At 40.8% G+C, this 21213-nt stretch overlaps 1 protein-coding gene across 1 annotated transcript in view; it reads right to left on the bottom strand.

Moving 5' to 3' along the window:
• Positions 1 to 7148, bottom strand: part of LOC120521343 (NACHT, LRR and PYD domains-containing protein 3-like) — an 84152-nt gene extending 77004 nt beyond the window's left edge. The window contains exon 1 of the mRNA XM_039743030.1: positions 6506 to 7148. Coding sequence (XP_039598964.1) covers positions 6506 to 7084 — 579 coding nt within the window. The 5' untranslated portion in view covers positions 7085 to 7148. The remainder of the gene's footprint in view (positions 1 to 6505) is intronic.
• Between the last annotated feature and the right edge of the window lie 14065 nt (positions 7149 to 21213).

The following is a 21213-nucleotide window of genomic DNA, read 5'->3' as shown; positions in this document are numbered from 1 at the left end:
AAAGGAAGGAGTGGACATTTTCCTACTGTAGGTTTCTCAGGTTCACATACGTTCAACCTTTTTCCTGCTAATTGATTCTGTCTATCGAGGCTGGTAGGGTTGAGTCTCTCAACAAGTGATAAGCAGTGCCACACTGAGACACCGCTGGGGATGATCTGCATGTGGTTGATCATTCTGGTCATATGAGACTAAAATCTGGATGTCAAGGAAAGGCCTGGTGAGGTCAGCTGACACTGAACTGAAGTTAAGAGTCAGTGAAAGAATGCCTGGCACCGACAGCTTAAACAAAAGACAGTCTCTCCTACAGCTGGACGTCTGCCTTCAGGCTATCACAGCAATTGATTTTTGTCCAAGAATCCAAATCAAATGACAGCCAAACACTAGACGACATAAACAGACAAAGAATTAGAAAGGGGTCCTCCATCAGCAGCCCTGGATTAGTGATGTGATTCTTAAAAGTAAAAGGCCAGTCCAGACACTTCATTGCTGCTTCAGGTGTTCTTTGCTAAATGGTTGCTCATCTTTAAGTGAAGTTGTTTTAATTAATTAATTATTTAATTTTAATTATGGACACAGCCACCTTCATGTCTTCTTACTGACACTGGCTCAGCCAATCTGACAGAATTTCTTTATTTGAAGCAGCACCAAAAGAGTTTGTGTCCCTTCATAAATCAGAAAATGTCAGAAAAGAAAAAGGTGTTGAGCAGTTTTATGTGGTGAGCTGAATCTGGCTTCTCAAAATGGAGGTGAATTCAATGAATTTGAGGTATGAAAATACTGAACAGAATCAGTTACATCTGAAGCAGTAATTTACAGGCCTCCTGAGCCGAGGTCGATACGCATGACTGGTACTGATGGGTGTTTTTAATGTTGGCACAGATCACAGGGTACAACTTCGATCCTGGAGAGCTGCACTGGCAGTTTTCCTTGCTGCCACTTTCTTACCCAGTCACCAATTTCTGCTGTTAATTGAATTCTTTTCCACTCATTTTCATTGCTATGTTTTATAAGACTTGTTCCTCTGAATTGTTAAACGGTATTCAAACAAAAATGAGATATGAAGTGAGCCAACAGCAAACTCAGAGCCGCAGACTCCAGCCAGTTTCTTAATTTCATGTCAATTCTTGTCGTTAATTAAACCCGTGATTTAATCCCATGGTTTATTGCCTCTCTTCTGTAAAAGCAGACATTTCCCAAATTGTTGTTTTTCTCTTTGTTCTTAACAGTAGAATTACCAAAGCTTACAAGAAAACTCATAAATCCGGCCCACCTTAAATCCACTTCCCTGTCTCCAGTTTGTATTTTATCTTGTAAATATGTCGATAATCCCAAGCAGCAAGCAGCTTGATATACCATCCCCCCTGCCCACCGCCGGAGAATCTGCAAACACCTCTCCCAACTGAAGTCTTGTTTATCAGTGAGTCAGGTACCCAGGCTAAAAAATACGTCGTTATTCAGAACACATGCATTTCCTTGTCCACAAAGATCTATGTAAGTGTAGGATGAGAAAAACGTTGAACACATATCTAAAAGGCAAACTTTTTCCATGCTTTAGTACTAACGACTAAATGTAGACATGAAGTGTATACTGTGTGAAGACTGAAGTCCAAATATCAAATAAGCACTTTCACAAAAGTTACAAGTATAACAGAACAAATGTGCTTTTTTACCAAGACTGTAACCGAAGAAAAAGAAATAAGGTTAGTGTTGTCCTGACTTCTTAGGTAGTATACTGGTTAGAGCTGCTGATTCCAATTCAGAAGGTTCTAGGTTCGAGTCTTAACGTCTCCCAAAATAAATGTTTTGAGTAGTGAGCTGTTCTTATTCTTACTATTATACAATATAAGCATATATTTGATTTGACTCTGTAACAGACGGTGTAAATGTATGGTACTTGTAAAGGTTAGCATTTTTTTATTCAGTTTTATTCTCTCAGTCGCGTTCACGCTCACCCCGATCTGACACTGCTGTTTTCAAATAAAGACGAGCTATAACAGAGGTGAACTCAGATCGGAGAAAGATTCAAATGTTAACAGTTCCCACACACACCCAAGGACCGTCTTTACGACAAATGTATAATGTGTGAAGCCTGAAGTCCAAATATCAAATAAACACTTTCACAAAAAGTACAAGTATATTAAAACAAGTGCGCTTTTATTCAAGAATATAAATGAAGAAAAAAGAAATAATTTTTGAGCAAGCCCTTGACGATCAAACAGAGGAAGCGCTGCAGTATACTTGTGACTTTACGCTGCAGGAAGATAAGTAAATAAATCAAGATAAGTAACATTCGATCTGGCTTTTATATAAGTAACACATAAATGCTTCTTATGTAAAGACCATCACAAAACATAATCAAAAACATGAGTTTGCATGATACGCTATAGCTCTGTAAGCCGTGCTGTTTTTTTGAAGGACATGTGATTAGCAGGATGACGCCGGACTTCGTCCTGTATCCAAACGGTGCCATCATTCACCTTTACGCCTGGTGAATCTGTGTAGTTATTATGTGTGAGTGGACGTTTCTTGCGGGGAGGGCTTCTATTCTCTTTTTCTGATCTGAATTCACCTCTGTTATAGCGTATCTTTATTTGAAAACAGCAGTGTCAGATCAGGTAGAGCGTGAACGCAACTGAGAGAATAAAACTGAATAAAAAAATGGTAATTTTGACAAGCACTATAAATTTACAGATGCAAATTAAATTTATGCTTTTATTGTATGATATTAACAATAGGAGCAGCTCACTACTGAAAATGGTAAATTTGGGAAGCAGCTGATATCAAAACCATGACCTCTTGATTGGAAGGCACCAGTTCTTAGCATTCCATCACGCAAGTTATTGTATTAACTGCCTACCGTAACCTGCTTTCTTTTTTCTTCGGTTAAATTCTTGAATAAAAGTGCACTTGTTTTATTATACTTGTATCTTTTGTGAAAGTGTTTATTTCATATTTATATTTCAGGCTTCACACCTTAAACATTTCATGTCAACATTTTTTTAAGTATTACTAAAACATGAAAAACGTTTCTGTGTTAACTACGTTACACATAGATTGTTGTTGGCACGGAACACACATGAAATGTATGTACTGTATTCCAAATGAAGATGTACTATTTTACCCTATAAAGCTCTAGCACTTCACTCGAAGATAAGCACTGAGCACTGAGGAACTTCTTTGCGAAATGAACTGCAGCGGTGGGTGGGGGGATGGGATACCAGGCTGCTTGCTGCTTATTGACACATTTACAGGACAAAAGACACTGACGGAGAGGTGAGAATGGATTTAAGGTGGGCCGGATTTAAAAGCTTTCTCGTAGGCTCTGGTAATTCTAGTGTTAAAGCCCAAATGTTTTGTGGACCTGAGCAGATCAACATGATGGAGACCTTCACCTTTCTTTATGTTCAGATATTATATGACGGACACAGGGAGCTGGTTATGTGTTGGCCCATTTTATATTCTATTATGTTTAGCTTCTAATTAAGGGAAACAGAAACAATTGAGGGGTCTGAGTCTTAAATAACAAGTCATTTAAAATGAAGACAAAATAAGTTAATTAGCAGCAAAAACTGGGAACTGATTTAGAAAAGAGTGAGAATGAAACCCTGCAGCCACCGTAGTGCTCGTGGACTGGAGCTGGACACCCCTGGCATTGATTTTCACAAGGACATCTTCACAAGTTATTTACACACCTGCCAGGCTTGGTGGGTTTTTATCACACTGGTGAAGGTCAAAGTTCATCGGACAATCAGACATTAGCTGGTATAACCAGGGGGTTAACATTCAAAATATCTTTTCTACTGCACTTAATGATCACAAATAATCACTAATTAAGTGCACGATTACTTATTTTAACTCTTTTAGGGCTAATTTTTTTTTTTTTTGTTTCTTATCTCCCAGGGCTGAATATTTTTCCAAAAACTAACATTTTTTAAAAAAGAACACAAAGCAATTGTTTAACATATCAAATCAACAACAAATATTTACTTTTGACAAATGTTACTGTCTTGCATGTTGTTGTATGAGCCTGCATACTCTATGATTTCACATACATATCACATACATTTTACACAGCAAAGTCTGATGTCGCTCAAAGCAGTCAATTTCAGTCATTGCCACATTGCACTGCTTACAATACGTGTTGCTTTGGTGCCTACTTTTCAATTGTCTGTTGCTGCACTTTCTCACATATATTGTTAGTGTGTACTGTAGAGAGACAAGTCACCCTTTTGCCATTGTGCCATTCCACTGCCACCAAGTTTTCTGCCCGCATGAAAACCGTATTGTCACCTCTTTTCATCTTCTGAAACCTTATAAACTTTATGCATGGCATTATAGTCTGGCTCATCCCATGGGATTTGCTTCTGTTTATTACAGAAGTGAATAAAACTTTGCAGCAGCACATTGTACCTATCACCATGCTGCGTAACCTGTCCAAAGCCACCAGGGGACAAAGCACGTTTGGACCAATACTCCCTGAAGTTATATCACTAGTTCTGTCCCATCTCTACTTGTAATACCACAGCACGCTTCATCTCGTCTTTTGTTGTGGGTTTACACTTTGAAAAACGAGAATGCGATGCAAACGCAGCCCGCGATTCAAAAAATTTCTCTGCCTACCTGTTTGTCTCGTCTGACGGTAGCTGAAAAGCAGCATCAGGAGGGAGCAGCCTGAAGTACAGCAGCTGGTGATCTGTCATGTCCAACAGCAAGCCATGCCGTCTTGTGAAGTCCAGTAGCCAGATTGGCTCTCAACGGATCAATGTCTGTGTATTTATCCCACGCGAACCTTGCCGTAGATGCATCAGCTGCGCGAAGCGCTCAATTGGCAGCAGATCTGCTGGCGCGGCATCGGCTAGTGTTTGATCAGCTGATGCCGGCTTCACACTCTCTTGGTCGATCTCCTGATCACTGTCAATAAAATCCGATTCTGAAAAATCAGAGTCCGACTCCGCGATAATGAGCAAAACATTGTCTGCCGAGTGTTTTCTTTTATGCACTCGCTTCGCTCCCTTGTCACATGTCGATGCCATCTTGCCATTGTTTACATTTCGCAACTCACGCACACGCTAGGATTAGTTGCCGAGTCAACGAGTCTAGCATTCCTCCAAGCACAGAGAGAATGCCAGTGACGTGACAGTGAGATTTGTCGCCATTAACAGCTGATTATCGCCCTCTATCCCTGGATGTCGACTTTAGTCGCATGCGCTCAACCCTCCTGTCGACAAAAGTCGACATCCGCCCTTAAAGAGTTAAATTACAATGAGAATATCTATACAGCAATGCTACATTAAAATATTTGAGCTGAATTCCTTGTAAGAATCTTAGACTTGGTTCTGTAGTCTGGCTGACGTGTCAATATAATGTGTCTCTTAAAAAGGCCTAAGATCAGCCACATGCACACTTATATTGTTAAAAATGCACAAAGAAGACAATGGAAGTAAGCAGCTAAACACAATTACTGTATATGTGGCAGCTCCCTGGATTGTCTCCATTCATTTGGTAAAAGCTTGAGGTATTGAATTAATTTTTTAATGACACTGCCTGGTGACTTCCTATGCTTATGCTTGCTGTAACATGATCCTGCTAAACACACATTAAGAGGGCTGGGATGTTAGATATTTCTGTGAGTAGCCCACATGCCACTCATACCCCTGCCAGGGACCCGTTCTGTAATTTCTGTAGTTTGTCCACCACAGCATTAGATACTGTGACAGATTAGGGTTTTTCTCGCACCCTTGTACCCTCAGACACCACGTCAGACACCAGGTAAAACTCCAATAATAAGATTTATTATAATATTAAAGTGAACAAAGCACACTCCTCTCCACAATACTCAATAAAAAATAACCAATCCTCCAAACTCCCAGACGCTTAACCACCCTGCCTCTCAACTCAGCTCAGTGTCTGGGCTTTCCCAGAGTCCTTTAATACCCCATGACCCGGCGGTGTTCCTGCCCCACAGTTCATAAGTCCTTACCACTTCCGGGTCAGGGTAAAAGTCTTTCTCTTCAACCTGGAAGTACGTCATTCCTCCCGTTCACGTGACCAGGACGCACTTCCAGGTTATAGGGCACATAAGAGTCTACGAGCCTCCCTACAGCGACTCCTTGTGGTCCCCAAGGTATCCAGAAGGGCTGTGTATAAAAACTACAAAGTCCATGAAGCCCTGGAGAGCTCCTCCTGGCGGTCTGGGGGTGAGGGCCGGCAACTCTTGCCGGACATCCATCACAATACTCAAAAGACAAACTGATTAGAGCAGACAAATACTCAGCTTGGCGCAATGAACTCACTCAGCTTTTCATGGGTAATGCCTGATATCACATCCTAGACTGTTTCATGCCCTGCCCAAGGATTCACCAGGATAGACTTCAGCACATTAATCTAAGTCCTTGGAAATCAGGTTTATAAGATGGATGAAGAGATTTCTCTGTTACGCCGTATTTATAAATCCCTTAACTCTTGATATTTAATTTATTTAAATTAAACACCAAATCCCACTCACCTCTTTTTCTTCTCTTTCCGTCTCCATCTCCACTATTTCATGACCTGTATGTCCAGTCACTACACACTTCATGCAGATATATGAATCATCAGTTTTGCAAAATATTTCCAGATTTTTCTGATGTTTTGCACAGAGTTTCTTCCTCAGATTTCCATCAGGATCAGTCAGCTTGTGGTCCTTCCAGGCTGCTATCTCATAGTGGGGCTGCAGGTGAGTTTGACAGAAGGAAATCATGCAGTTCAGACAGGACTTCACCGCTCTGAACTTCTTCCCAGTACAGGCGTCACACTCCACATCTCCAGGGCCAGCATATTTCTGAGATGGAGAAGAGCTGAGTCCTGTCTTCTTTAGTTTCTCTACGATTTCATTCAGCACAGTGTTTCTTCTCAGTTGTGGCCTCAGATTGAAGATTTCACTGCACTGAGGACAGCTGAACACTTGGCTCTGATCCCAACAGTCAGTGAGGCACTTCAGACAGAAACTGTGACCACAATGCAGTGACACGGGGTCAGTCAGGATGTCCAGACACACCGAGCAGGTGATCTCGTCCTGTGATACAAACAGCTGGGCTTCGGCCATCGTTCAGTCTGAGGAGAAACAGGCAGAGAGAGTCAGTCAGACAAACAAGGAAGTGACTTGTGAAGAAATGGTAGTGAAAGTTTGTTCTTTGTTCAGTGAGAAGGAGGCGGAGATTTAAAGAGAAACCTGAGACCTGACAGAGAGAACATCTGAGGAGACACCGAGGGTGAACAGTTAATGTGAGACAGGAGCCCAGAGAGTGACGATCACAATGTGACAATATGACATACACTGACAGACAAGATGCACTGCCCCAAGGTGTCTGTTAAAGTTTAATTCACTTCAGTATATATTATTTATTTATTACATAGTGAAGTCCACATTAGAGATGCTGGATGTTCTCCAGATTATCAGATTTTCTTGGCTTTTCAGTTCAGCTTTTTACTTTAGAATTTTAACCACCTGACGTCACAGTCAGCTCAGCCTCCTTAGATGAATAGTGTTGGGTAATGGAAGGCTTGTGAAAAGTTTACCTGACCCGGTCTTAAGCCCGTTACACGGACACAACCAAAAATGACAAAGGTGGTCTTTAGCTGGCTGTTTGACTTGCTACTTAGAGTTCTGATGTAGCTTAGTGCAGATGAAAAGTTTTATGACACCAAGCCTTTAAGGATGATGTCCAATGGTGAGTACAGTTCTATGTCATCATTTTGGGGTTAGAACAGAGAACTTTCCCTGTGGTGGAGGGCACTCTTGGTTCTCCCCATTGTGGCAGCAGAGCCTTTCAGGGGTGGTGATTGGCAGCTGATGTGCACAGTAAGGAAGTCTACACCTTCAAAGCTCCAGGACAACACTGTTTGCTGTCATTTTTCATGCATGTCCATCTGGAGATTTTGAGAGCCCTCAGCGGAGGTACCAGAATCTGTCTTAAAGGCTTTGAATGAGGCCTCTAGCTGGACAGTCCAAATGACAGCCAGTCTGTGCCCACTGTCTCATCACTTCAGCGAAGGGTGTAGCCAACCCCAAGCTTTGAGGCATGAACCTCCGATAAGACCCCACCAGACCCTGGGACCTCATTTTCACTCACAGTTTCTTTTGTCTTTTTTCCTCTTTCTGTTATTTAATTAACTTCTCTTTATTAGTTGATTTTCCTGAGATGTGATTCTAAGACGCTGAGGTACACAATAATCGTTCTAAGCTCAGGTGCCTTCAGTAGTTCAGTCTCAGTATCTTCTATGCTGTATGTGAAGCAGTGCTGTATCTAAGTGGGGATGAGTTCTAGAGTCCTTCAAGGTGAATTCAGCTGACCGTACGCATTGTTAATTCTTCAATCTGTTTCAGTGTTTTCTGCCTTTTAAGGTCATATTTTAACAACAGTGTGTGGTATTTCAGGTAAATGTGCCCTGCTATGGTGCCCTCACACTGCCTGTGGGGTTATTTGATTCTGGTTGTCTCTCTGTGTGACGTAAGCAGCATCATCTTTGAAGAGGTCTGCACAGTGAAAGATCAGGGCCTGCGTTTAGGTGAGGAAGTTGTCATTGTTTTGCTCAGCTGCTTGTGTTCTTTAATATTATTTTCCTAAGATCGTAAATGGAAAGAGGACAGAACTGTAGAATTGTCAATTTATCTGCTGAGACCTTTCTGGTAATAATTCAGTTTAGGTATTGACAAAATGTGTCTACTACTCATTTACTATTATGTGACAAGACCACAAGAAACACTTCTTTGGGTCTTCATAACACTTACTAAGCCTCAGTTAAGTGTTTATTCATCTCTGCAATATGGCCTGCTAACAGAACTTCACTTTCGTGGTCTGAGGTGGCTTACCACAGACGTGTTTAAGACCTGTGAATCCTTCATATTCATAATCGATGTGACCACCATGACGATACACCACACTGCACACCGGTAAATGACCGCCGGACTGATGCTTTGTGAGTGTTAGTAAGAACAGAAGAAGCCTTTGTGAAGGTCTTGTGATTTAACAGGATTCAAGTAAAGGAGACATTTCTGTAGTATGTTTGTAATTGTGGACTTAAGTGGCAGTGAGATAAAAAAACATAATCAGCATAGCCAAATTACTGAGAGATGACAGGGAGAAAAGAAAGAAAGAAATCACTGAGTGGATGGGTTTATAGTTCAGTAAGAGTTTACCAAATTTAAATCATAAGTGAATTATGCCAGGAGTGAGTGCAAGAGGAATTCATCTAGTTATAGTTCAAGTTCAAAGTCGTAAAGAGGCTGGCAATTAACTCAGAGCCTCTGAAATTTAAAATTCACAATGTTTGGTAAAGAATGAAGAAGCACTAATATGGAGGTGGGCAACAGACAGCAAATGGCGTGAGTAACATCTGAATTGGCCAGAGCCAAAAAGCTTGAAGTGCAGCGTTCACTGCATTCAAATGTTGAAGCAGCACTTAGGAGAAGAAGTGAAGGAAGGAGAGAAAAGAAAGATTAGGGATTTGTCAGACTTCCAGAAGACCTGTCTGAAGATCAACACAGCTGAGCAACTTCATTATCAGGGCCTCGATGGCGAAGAACGTTCATTAGGAGTTCATATTTTATTGGATCTTTGAATTGTGTCATTTTGGAAATATGAGAAGCAAATTCTCTGAAATGTTCTGTCATGATGGGTCACTCTGATCATCAATGAGCCAGATTTGTTTATGATCTTCTTCTATGTCCATCTTTATCAAGCGTCTCAGAATTACAATTAGGTGTTGCACTAAATGTCTGACTAGGATAAGAGTCTGTTCTACTACAGAGTAGCACATGAGAAGTAGTTATGAGGAGTGTTACACTCACTCCCAGCTAGGTGTAAAAGTTCATGTTCAAGGATGAGTGACATCACGATCAGCCACAAACTCTCACTCATGAAGGCATTTTGTAGTTTCATTATGTACTTTTCTAATACTAATGCTATCCCTTAATAATAACAATAATAATAATAATAATAATAATAATAATAATAATAATAATATTTAAAGTAAAAGAAAGTGAAGAAGAAGCAAAATATACTAAGGTGGGATACTGCGCTCAGCTCCACTTCATTTTTCCAACTTTACGATAACATAAAGAATAATACTACAACAAAATTGAAAGGCCGAGACACATAGACACACACGCATGTGCACTGATTAGGAGTAAAGCTCGATAACAGGCACATGTATTAAACATTAAATGCTCCACAGCCATACTTTCAGAAGAATCACCTTCCTGCTGTTGTGGCCATGACAAACACCTCGTCAACTATCAGTTACTGAACGCAGCCACTGCTGTATGTTACGCTGTTTCTAAAGTCACATTCACTCTTCCATTGTCCCTGATCATCTTCCAGAGTTGTGTACCGTGCCTCTCTCCATGATCCCCCCATTTTCTTCTGTGTTGTTCTGTTTATCAAATGCTCTAAGAGTCTTCGCCTGTCTCTTTAACCATTTCAGGAATGTTAAGAGGTTCATGAAGTGCACATTTCAGTGTACCTGTGTGACATTTCACAGTCAATCACCCACCCAGCATCGCTTGTCTTCAGGGTCGTATGCTGGCTAATATAATACAGTTTGCTCCTGTGACCACCTGTGTGTTTATACAGGGATATCACTTGTGATTCACATATGTGGGCTCATCCACATTTAGAATAGTGATCTTGATTTGTATGCCAATTTCCGCTATTACAGCTTGAATTAACATTACCTCTTGTGTTATAAGCCTGTGGAACCCCATATCATTGAACCCGTAGCACTACAGACATCCAGGAGGGCCGCCCTCTAGTGTCCTTGGGAGGTATAATGCCTCACAGATGCTCTCTCCCCCGTTCCATCCATCCAGGTGGTGTCCTGGCCAGGTAATGGCTGAGATTGCCTGTAACACTGCCCCTCCCTCAGTCAAGACTTGTGGGGTGAAGTGTCCTGTCCCGCGACGGCTGTTGTTCCACCAGATGGGAAGTCAATTTTGTCTGGAACATGCTTCCGTCCTATAAAACAAAGACAACAAGGTGACGGGGAGGAGCTGTGCTGATGCCCTTTCCAGGGGACTTATATATAAAAACGTTGCGTACTCACAAAAATATTGCGTATGCCCGTTTCCACGCTCACATCGTAATGTATAAAAACTAAACTTTGCGTAAAGCCACGCACATTTTCACGCCAGCTCAATCCCTGGCATACGCAAGTTCTCTGCTCAGTTTTTGCAAACTGGTGGCCCCCAGAGTCAAAGCAGTGCTTTTGTTCGTGTGGTTTCCATTTCTTTTTTAGATCCATATCTCTGATGCGGCTTTTTCATCATATTTGAAAACTCTGAGTTATGGCAACATGCAAGGACCTCAACTCAGGAGAAGTGACAAGGTCCAGATACTCCACCAGAACACAAAGACATGGCAGGAGGCAGGTTGTTGTCATAAGCGTGAGATCACATGCAGTGTCAAAAGTGCTCTGAAATCCCCACATTGTCCATCTGATTAGATACGCCTGTCCTGTCCTGGGCCTGCACCCTCCATGTGATGAGGTTCACCTGCTGTAAGGGGTACACTTCATAGGCATCCTCTTATAAACTAGTTTGTCAGACTCCCTCAATGTCATTCATCGAGGCAAAGTTTCAGACTGCAGGACCCCTGTCTGTGGAATATTTGTTGGGGGGTCAACACAGCACTGACCCTGACTTGGTAGTAGATATTGACCTCGTAAGAGGGCATCAGATACTGCGGCCTAGCAGAGAATATTTTTCTACATATCAGTGTCGAAGTGTTGAAAAGTATAATCTTAAAATTATTAAATATTGCTCAATGTTTCTGTATAAAATGATTGTTAGATTAAGCAGTCAGGAGGCTTTGCCCTTTGAGACGGCAAATAAGGAACTGCACACCACCTGTAAAAAGCAAAGCTTAATAAAGTTTAATATTTAACAACACCAGAAAGGAGGATTCAGCACAAAGAGAAGTGAATTTGCTTGTTTTTGCTTGAAACTGCCTACGTGTAGCTGACCTTTGATAAAAACACATTACCAGTGACATGAACTGGTCAGAGGAGACTACAAAAACTGCCATGGTCTTGGCTAAAATCCACACACTTAGGGATTACATTGAACTTCTGTCCACTGCCTCAACTATACTAGTCAACTTATTCATAAATCCTTATTTCTGTTAGCATAAATTACTGAGTCTGCTGTTTTTCATCAATACCAGTGTCCCTGCTGTGGTGACAGTGGTCTATCACTTGAAATATCGAACGACAGTAGGAGTCCAGTGGTTGAAATCTGACAATTCAAGAAGAGCTGAAGGATGGATAACAGGGACTGTAAATGACAGCAGATCCCATGGTCTCTCATAACCCTCCAATTGTACCTGAGTGTTTCTAATAAAGTGGCCAGTAAGTGTAACAATGCATTTGGTTCAACAAATACAGTTAATGGACACCGTACTGATTGCTACTTGTGGTGAACAGCACAATGCTCAAGGCACGAGGACAGGGTTCTGTGCTCCAGACTTTCTTCCCAGTTTGATGCCCTGGCTGTTCTGGTGTTTCCATTAAAACGTGGTGTTTCTGTTGACCCTAAGCCAATATGTCAGATCTCTTATTATTAGTGACTTGCTGTGGAGCTGTGATAAGACCTTGTCTTGTAATTTTGTCAATTTGGTTTATTAGTCAGGTCTGACAATAGATGATATGCTGTGGAGTCACTAAGGAGATGTCCACCAAAGCCACAGTCCAGTGGATCTCTGGGAAGATTTATAGAAGCAAATGAGGGGAGCCAATCAGAAAGAGGCATTCAAGTCTTTGGCTCTGTTGTGCTCAATAAATTGGACATAAAATAATCTGCTGTGTATTGGGTAATGGAGGAGTGAGCTTTTGTTGGATTGCCTTCTGTTAGTTGAGTTTTCCTGTTTACTTTTCAGAGATCTAATCAGAAAACATCCTAATGAAGATGAACGACACTGAAAAACACGTCACAAGACGTCATTGAGGATAAGATTAATGAAGCTAATGTAAAGATCGGGGCATCATGTATGAACGATGAGTAGGTACAAAAATGTTGCGTACACCCGTTACCACACTCACATTGCGATGTATAAAAACTAAACTTGCCGTAAAGCCACACACATTTTCAAGCCAGCTAAATCCTTGGCATACGTAAGTTCTACGCTCGGTTTTGCAAACTGGCGGCACCCAGCATCAAAGCAGTGGTATTGTTCCTGTGTGGCTTCCCTTTCTTTTTTAGATCCACATCCCTGATGTGGCTTTATCAAATATACCGAAATTAACTACATATTGTTTATTAGTTTAATGCATCTAATTGTAATTAACCTGTAACAATATAATGGTCCATGGAATGGCAAAACTATTCCAAATACCATTGCTGCTTTAGCGTTGTTACTCTTAGTACATCACTCAGAGTATTGATCCCACTGTATCTGAGTGTTGAATCACAGCTCTACAGCAACTGATCGGAAAGAGAATTATCGGTAAACAATGTCAAGCAAATGCTGCGTCAGCCAGTCTATTTGAACTGCTGCCATCTATTACTGAGCTGATTGTATGGCGATTAGTTACTGGGAGAAAGAAAAGGAAGGGCATGAATTGGAGGTTAGTATGTTTAAAAAAGACAGTACTGCTGCAATAAATTATTTAATCGAAGGTCGTGCACAGCGCAATAAGCATCTTGCATGTGGCAGGAACAATCTGTTGACGGGGTGTCACTATCACTGTGCCACTGTGCTCCCATGTTTAATAAAATGCTTCAATTCCTATCATCATGAAAATGATATCAAGTATACATCTCATTATTTTAATTATTTATTGAGTTATAATATCATTAATGTAATGGATTCTGTGTCCAGTCAGAGTAAGAGAAAGCCCTTTTAAGAAGCATGTAGTGATTCACACACATAGAGCACATAGAATAACACATACAAAACAAAGCATTTAACATGCTACTTTAGTTATGATGGTATTTGAGAAACTAGTAAATTAAACGATTTTAAGGTGAAGTTTATGACATTCTACTTTAATGACAAAATAAAGTACGTGATTAAAGTGGAAATATCAAGATTAATGTTGACATTTTGAGCTTTTTTTCCCACCGAGTGCCTTTTTTTTTCTCTGTTCCCTAATAAGCTTCCATATGACACTCAGATGGTGGACTACGACTCGCCTTTTCTTGGCGACTTTGATATCTGACAACTTCTTTTTTATTTTGAGCAATGTGCGACTTGGTGAACTTGAGCTTTCGAATTTACCGATACTCTACATGTCACTAGATCAACTTCCTTTTGTTGTTTATGCCACTGTTTAAACCAACAAATAGTATTTTTTTTTTCTTCCTCCACTATTCGCTGAAATTCTTCTATTTTCCCCTGTGCTTTTGCCATTGTCTTTTCACAAAACACTGAGCTTAAGGGCTATTTATATTGCTTTGCATATTCAAAGAGGCATTATTCTGGGAGGAGTTTGGGTGGGACAGCAGGTGCGTGCACGTGCGTTAATTTTCATGCTGACTGGGATTTATGTAGCAGAAGAACGTGGAAGTTGGCGTACGCACAGATTTATGGATCTGCATTTTTTTGTGCGTATGTACATTTCCGCTTTTGTCCGTATGCCATGGTATAGTGTGAATTCTAAGCACGCCGTTATGCATGAGGCCCCAGGAGAGGGAAGCAGGACGATTCTGACGTGAAGTTTGTCACAGTGACGGGCTGATTCTGCTGTGGTGTTGGCAGCTCTGAGTCTTTGGCTGCTGCCTCCTCTCACCTGACTGAGTTGTTCAGTCTTTACAAACAGATTTGGGCTGAGGGTTACAGTGACATGTGGAAAAATGAATTAGCATGTGGTGTGAAGATATCTGCCCTGATGTGGCCTGAGTGTATTTGACTATAATGGGAGCATCCTGAAATGTACAAGTACCCAGCTGAGATGGCAGCATACCAACATTTAGCTCCCTCTGTTCTTGTGTGAGGAAAGACATCATCACTTATCATGACATTACACCATAATAGACTAAGACCCCTGCATGGCCGAGGTACATTTTATCCGTCAGATGTTTTTCAATAAATCAAACCTACTCTGATTACTCTCCACCACTAACTCTAATATTATGTAATGCTAACAATCAAAGTCCCTCCTTTTACAACATATCATAGGCTTTTCTATATCAATCAACACAACGTTTTAAAAGTTCCTTATTACCCTGTGCTATCATAATGTTATTTTATAATGGTAGTACAGAGTCCCTAGTCCTTTTACTATCCTAAACCACTTTGAAAACTTGATCTAACACTCTTCTTCTTCTTAATTAACAGTTAGCTCCATTATTTAAAATATTTGAGAAGCCTTTGATGCTGGTCTGTAGCTAGAAGGACCTGAAGGGGTGCTGAGAATTCCTTTTGAGTACCAACTGACCATTAAAACCCTGACAGCTCACAGACTTTAATGATTCTTAACCACTCAGGCTGGAAACAGAGCTCACTGTCCCAATTGTATCCTTACCCCAGGTCTTCTTCTTTGAAAAGCACAGCCTGCTCATCCTAATAGATAGACAGAAATGGCTCCTTTGGCATGTCACACACACATCAGACGAGATGTGAGCTAACCACAGTGCAGCCACTGACTCTAAACACGTGCAGGTAAGACAATACAGATACTGCATGAAGGAAGAAACAAAGAGAACTCCAACCAGTACTCACAATGTGCACCTCTGATTTACAAGCTGCTGCACCAGAACACTTGCAATAATCAGTTTGAAAACTCAGTTTACAAAAAGCGAGAAATCATAGAAAATAATTCTGTTTACATCACATGTCAAATTGAATTTTTAAATGATTAGCTGTGTAGGTCTGTGCTGTAAAAATCCCGGGGTCCTAGAAACTACTGAAATTGTCAGAAAAAAACTGAAATGTAGAGATGTCCGGTAATTGAAAGGAACTACTCTGGGCATCTCTCTCCTAGGAGGAGTCGTTTTGCGGATGTGCTCGTCTCACTTGTGCATTACCGGCGGTAGGAAAAGTAAAAAGGAATATCGTTTTGCTGATGTTAACGGCTAAGCGACTTTATCTGCTTCTTACTGTAGCCTCACACTTATTTATTCTTCTTCCAACTTGTTAACTTGGGGCCGCATTGCCGGCTCTTTGAGTTTCAGTGCTGTAGCCTCGCACTTCCGGGCCAGACAGACAGACACACTTCCACGCATACACGTTTATATATAAGATATGAAATCTGGGCACGCCATCTGAGTATCTGCCTTCTTTAAGTTCTTCAGGATTATTTAAGCACCACCTAACCATCCATTTTCCAGCTCACTTTTGTCCTGCTGTGGCTCATAGTAGCAGAAGGCCAAGGAGAGCCAAGCAGCCTTCTGTTTCTCCAGCCCCAAATTTCAGCTCCACCTGTGGGATGTCCACATTGTCTAGATAAATAGTTTGATTGGCTCATCATCCACACTTCCAGAGCTCAGCCCGGCCCCAATATTCATTTATATATTCAGCACTGGGAAATATTAAAGACATAAACAGTAGAGAGTCATACAAGCATTGAGTTTTGAGCTGAAGACTTGAAATACTTTGAAGATGAGCTAACTTCATGTGTTCTGTTTTCTTATTGCAGTGACTTTTTAAATTTATAAACATGCAAGTATATTTAATGCAGAAAATTAAAAATATTCAATGTCAAATTCAATCTAAATGAGCAAAGCTGTGTGGACCTTCACTGTGCTCACACCTGGCTGTCCTGTTTAATCCTGGCCAACATCAGCCCCATGATCCTTTATATCTGAAAATAACTTTTATTGCCTGTCTGTCAGAGTTTGCCTCTTTTATTGTGCTTTTAAAAAATCATTGTTGTGTCTACTTAACATCAGAGAATTTCCATTTGCCAAAGGATTTCCATTAAAAAGCCATCACTGCCCCCTAAAGCTCTTGTCTTTTCTTTGTCTCTTTCAGAGTCACTCAGGATGACCCGACTGCTGATCTCACTCCTGATGTGCATTTCCATCAAGTTCACTGAGGCACAAAGTAAGTCCATCTTCAATCTTAAATCAAAGGCATTTCTTCTGGTCCAGGACCACAGCAGCCTGTAATTAGTGAGGCAGCAGCACCCGGCCTGGAGTGAACGTTTTATCTTCAGCTGATGTGTTTAAGTGAGATTGTCAGACTTGAGGATACAGAGAAACATCAGCCCTGCGCAGCTTCAGGCAGTTTGTGTAGCTGTGGGCTCCCTGACTCTTCATTTTCTGTCTCTGCTGTTCTTTGCCAAGGGGATGACTGGGCTGTGGTTGAAAAGATGTTGTGTGGTGGTGTTGAGTGCTGTTGGCGCACAGGCTCAGGATTCAAATTCTAGTGAGCTTGCTGTCTGTGAATGGTGCCCACATTCTCCCTGTGCCCAATTACCACTTCTTAGCTGGTATTCAGGTTTTTTGCCCTCACATCCTGACTGCTGACTCTGTACTAAATGAGTCTGCACTGTCATTAACTGGCACCTGGTTTCTGCCTTTTTTTGTGAAGCAGCTGGCACAGGCTCCAGACCCCCAATGATCTACATTAAAGCAAACAGGCTGGGTAAAGAAATCTATTAATTAATTAAGGAAAGAACATTTAAGTTAAGGTTTAGTTGCCTTCTTAATGACACAAACCTGTAAGTCACTTCTGCCCCCCAGGCACACTGCAGTGCTAATAGGTGGACCGTCAGCAGACATATGTGGCGAATTTGGAAAGATGTTGTGGTGAAATCGATAATCTAAAAGCAGACTACTCTGTGGTGCTGCTACTGAAGCTAAGAAGGCTGCTTTAGTCCTTCCTGTTCAGGGCTTTGTGGGCACTCATGACGATGCCAAGTTAAAGGCAGTTTAAGAGCTTGAGCAGCCAGCCTAACCAGCGTTATTCAAAAATAATATTTAACTTTTGGGAGATTGCAACTTCAAATGTACTTTACAACAAGTGATAGAAAAAGTAATAATAATAACAATAATATAATTTATTTATATAGCACCTTTTCCATGCCCAAAAACTCAAAATACAATAGGAATAGAAGTACAGATAAAGTACAGATAAAGATCGCATGAATAATGCAGGATCAAAGCAAATATCAAACACTAAACTTACAGATAATTGATAAATAAAGAGCATGAAAGACAAAGTTCAGAATTCTGAAGAGGAAACAAAATCAAAAAAGCCCTGAACAAAGAGCACAGTTTGTGTGAGCTGACATACAGGAATATAAATGTGGCTGTTACAGTCACCGACCATGAAAAGGAATGGTGAGTAGAATCAGAGTGGATTTCATTATCGGTCTTAGAGGCAAAGGCCCAAAGGACATCAGCAGACATTTGATGCTCATATCAGAAATGCAGAGAGAGACTCCAAACTCATAGATTGTAGTAATTCTGTAATAATTACATGTATGAAGTGCTTTTCTCGCTACTCAAAGCACTTTTACCATCCTGGATAATGCAACGGCAGCCATTATTGCGCCAGTACGCTCACCACACATTAGCTGTTAGGCACTGAAGGAGAGAGAAACATAGACAAATAGAGACAGGGGATGATTATGGTCTCCCGTCCTCTACTGAACATGACTTATTTCAGGTGGATTAACTATTGTGAAGTGCATGTTGTATGGCTGCTAAAAATTAGAGCTAACACATCCACTAAATGAGTCTTATGGTAATTATAACAATGTTAGTAATGAGCACAGATCCATCTCTAGAGTTCATTTCAGTACAGTGCAGATTTCATACCCTGAGGTGGAGAGTAGAATGAACAGTGCTGAGGAGCCCCCAAGCACAGCTCTTTGGCATTTCGATCCCCTGTCACGGTACTTCTGTCCGGACATGAGAGGAACGCATTCGCTCCCCAGGTGTCTATTAAAGCTGCTTGACAAGTAAGGACAGGCAGATAGAGCACTTGATGTCGCTGGAGCCCATCGTCCTGGGCACGTAGCCACCAGAAAGCTCCAGATGTGATCCAGAAAGTCTCCAGAGGAAATATCAATAGGACGGTGGATGTACCGGAGTAAAAACAAAATACCAAAAGCATGTGCTCAGTGCTATGGCATACAGTACCTGAAATTCACCAGTGAGGGCAGGCAATAGCGCAGCAGCACTGGGATGGAAACTAAGCAGATGGTACACGACCAGCTTCTCAAAGTACAAATTTAGATGTTTCAGAATCCAAAGCAAAAACCAATCCAGATGAAAAAGGAGCGCATTTTTAGCTGGAAAAAAGTGAAAGAAAATGAGAAATAGTAAAAAAAAATGATATAAAAACGTATGGGAATGCAGGCAGATATCTGTGGTGCACATCTGGTTATAACTACACGTTCATGTTGCCAATTTGCTTGTCACTGCCGTGGGTGACTGCGTGCGTATCTGTCTGCTGGGCAGCTCTGGAAAGTCGTTGTGCTGACTTTACTGTTGACTTTTGACAAGATGCCATTTATTCCATGACATTTCCCTTTGAATTTAAGGATTTTGGAAGTGAAGGGAGGGAAGATGTACTTTCTTATTATGACTTTTCATGTTTTAAAATTTGTTTGTGGAAACTCCTGTCAAATTCATAGCAAACCTGGTGTTCTCTCAGTCGCTCAACCGCACTGGACTCAAGGCTGGATTAAGACTTCCACAGGCCATGGAGGACTCAAAAGACCCTCTTAATCCCACGTCACCACCCCTCCAGGAGCACACACATACAATCAGACATTATGAACGTCATAAACTGTATGTCAGTAATAAATCAAGCACAAGGATCGACCGACAGGAACAACAATTATTCCTGTTGCACATTTTCTCAGTGTTGAAATGTAACCAATCAAATAAGAACACTTGCTGACGTTTCATCATCTTCCACTTTGTCTTATTATTGACTATTTAGAGAGCATTTCTGCTGACTAGTTACCGCACCAGTATTATCTTTACTAACTCTTTATAGAAAACACACCCATTAGTTCTCTTTGTTTTAGTCATCTGATTGACCCTGACATTAAGCCCTTTAACCTTTAGACTTCATTTCTTGCTGTCCACCTGCTTTTGAAGTCTCCAATTACAACAATCTACAATCTCCAGTCGGCTAATTAATTAATTAAATCATATTAATTTTGTAGGTAAACTGAATTGCTTGCATTAAAAGGCTCACAGAACGTTGTGATGTGTAGTTATTTTAACCTTTCAGCATCATTTTAATGTCTTTTTAATTTAATGTAATTTTAATGTTGAAAACACATTACTTTAACATGGCTTTCTCCTAACTTCACTTTAACTTAATCCTGATATTCTGTATGTTCAATTCTTCATAATAACTATTCATAGTGGCTCTAAAATCCATACTGACCCCAACTCTCTCTTCTGTTTCTTTTTCCGGTACTCAAAGCATCATGATGCTCCAACAATGATGGACTGAAAGCCAGAAGTCTACGTGACCATCATCATCAAGTCCTTCCATGAGAACCCTAAATACAAAGAGGACTGTTTCATTTATGTTAGGTAGAATGTTCAGAGGGGACTGGGTGGTCTCATGGTCTGGAATCCCTGCAGATTTTATTTTTTTTTCTCCACCTTCTGGAGTTTTTTTTTTTGTTTGTTTTTGTCCACCCTGGCCAATGGACCTTACTTATTCTATATTAATTAATGTTGACTTATTTTTATTTTCTATTGTGTCTTCTATTCTTCATTTTGTAAAGCAGTTCGAGCTACATTTTTTTTGTATGAAAATGTGCTATATAAATAAATGTTGTTGTTGTTGTTGTCTTGAAGAAAATGATCCTCCTGTTCTTAGTCAGGTCGGCCATCAGACTTTTGGTGAGACGGAGAGTCTTTAGTGTCTGAATTGTCTCAACAACAGGAATATTAGCAGTTTGCCATTAGTGTTGGTATTCTGTCTACCGTAGATCCCGGAATACAGGCCGACCCGGTATATTAGCCGATCCCCTTCTCTACCTACTAAATTACATGTATTTGCCGATGACCGGTATTTAAGCCGACCCCCTTCTCCAAGCAAAATTTTCTAAATTTCCTTAAAAGTGTCTCTTCGGGTATATTTATAATGTTTATCGGTGAGAATTTGAGACTGCTGGCATTTTTGAAATATAATATAATGTGCATAATTTACCAAAACACCAATAATTTTTCTAATGTACTAACCAAAAAGTTATAAAAAGTGCCAAGCCTACTTCGATTAAGCTAGGAGCATGGCGGCACGCATGGTCGCAGCGGCTCAG

Source organism: Polypterus senegalus, chromosome 2 (genome assembly GCF_016835505.1).
Source record: "Polypterus senegalus isolate Bchr_013 chromosome 2, ASM1683550v1, whole genome shotgun sequence".
Classification (NCBI taxonomy): domain Eukaryota; kingdom Metazoa; phylum Chordata; class Cladistia; order Polypteriformes; family Polypteridae; genus Polypterus; species Polypterus senegalus.
Note: the sequence above shows the minus strand (reverse complement) of the source record. Positions and strands in the feature narration are given on the sequence as shown.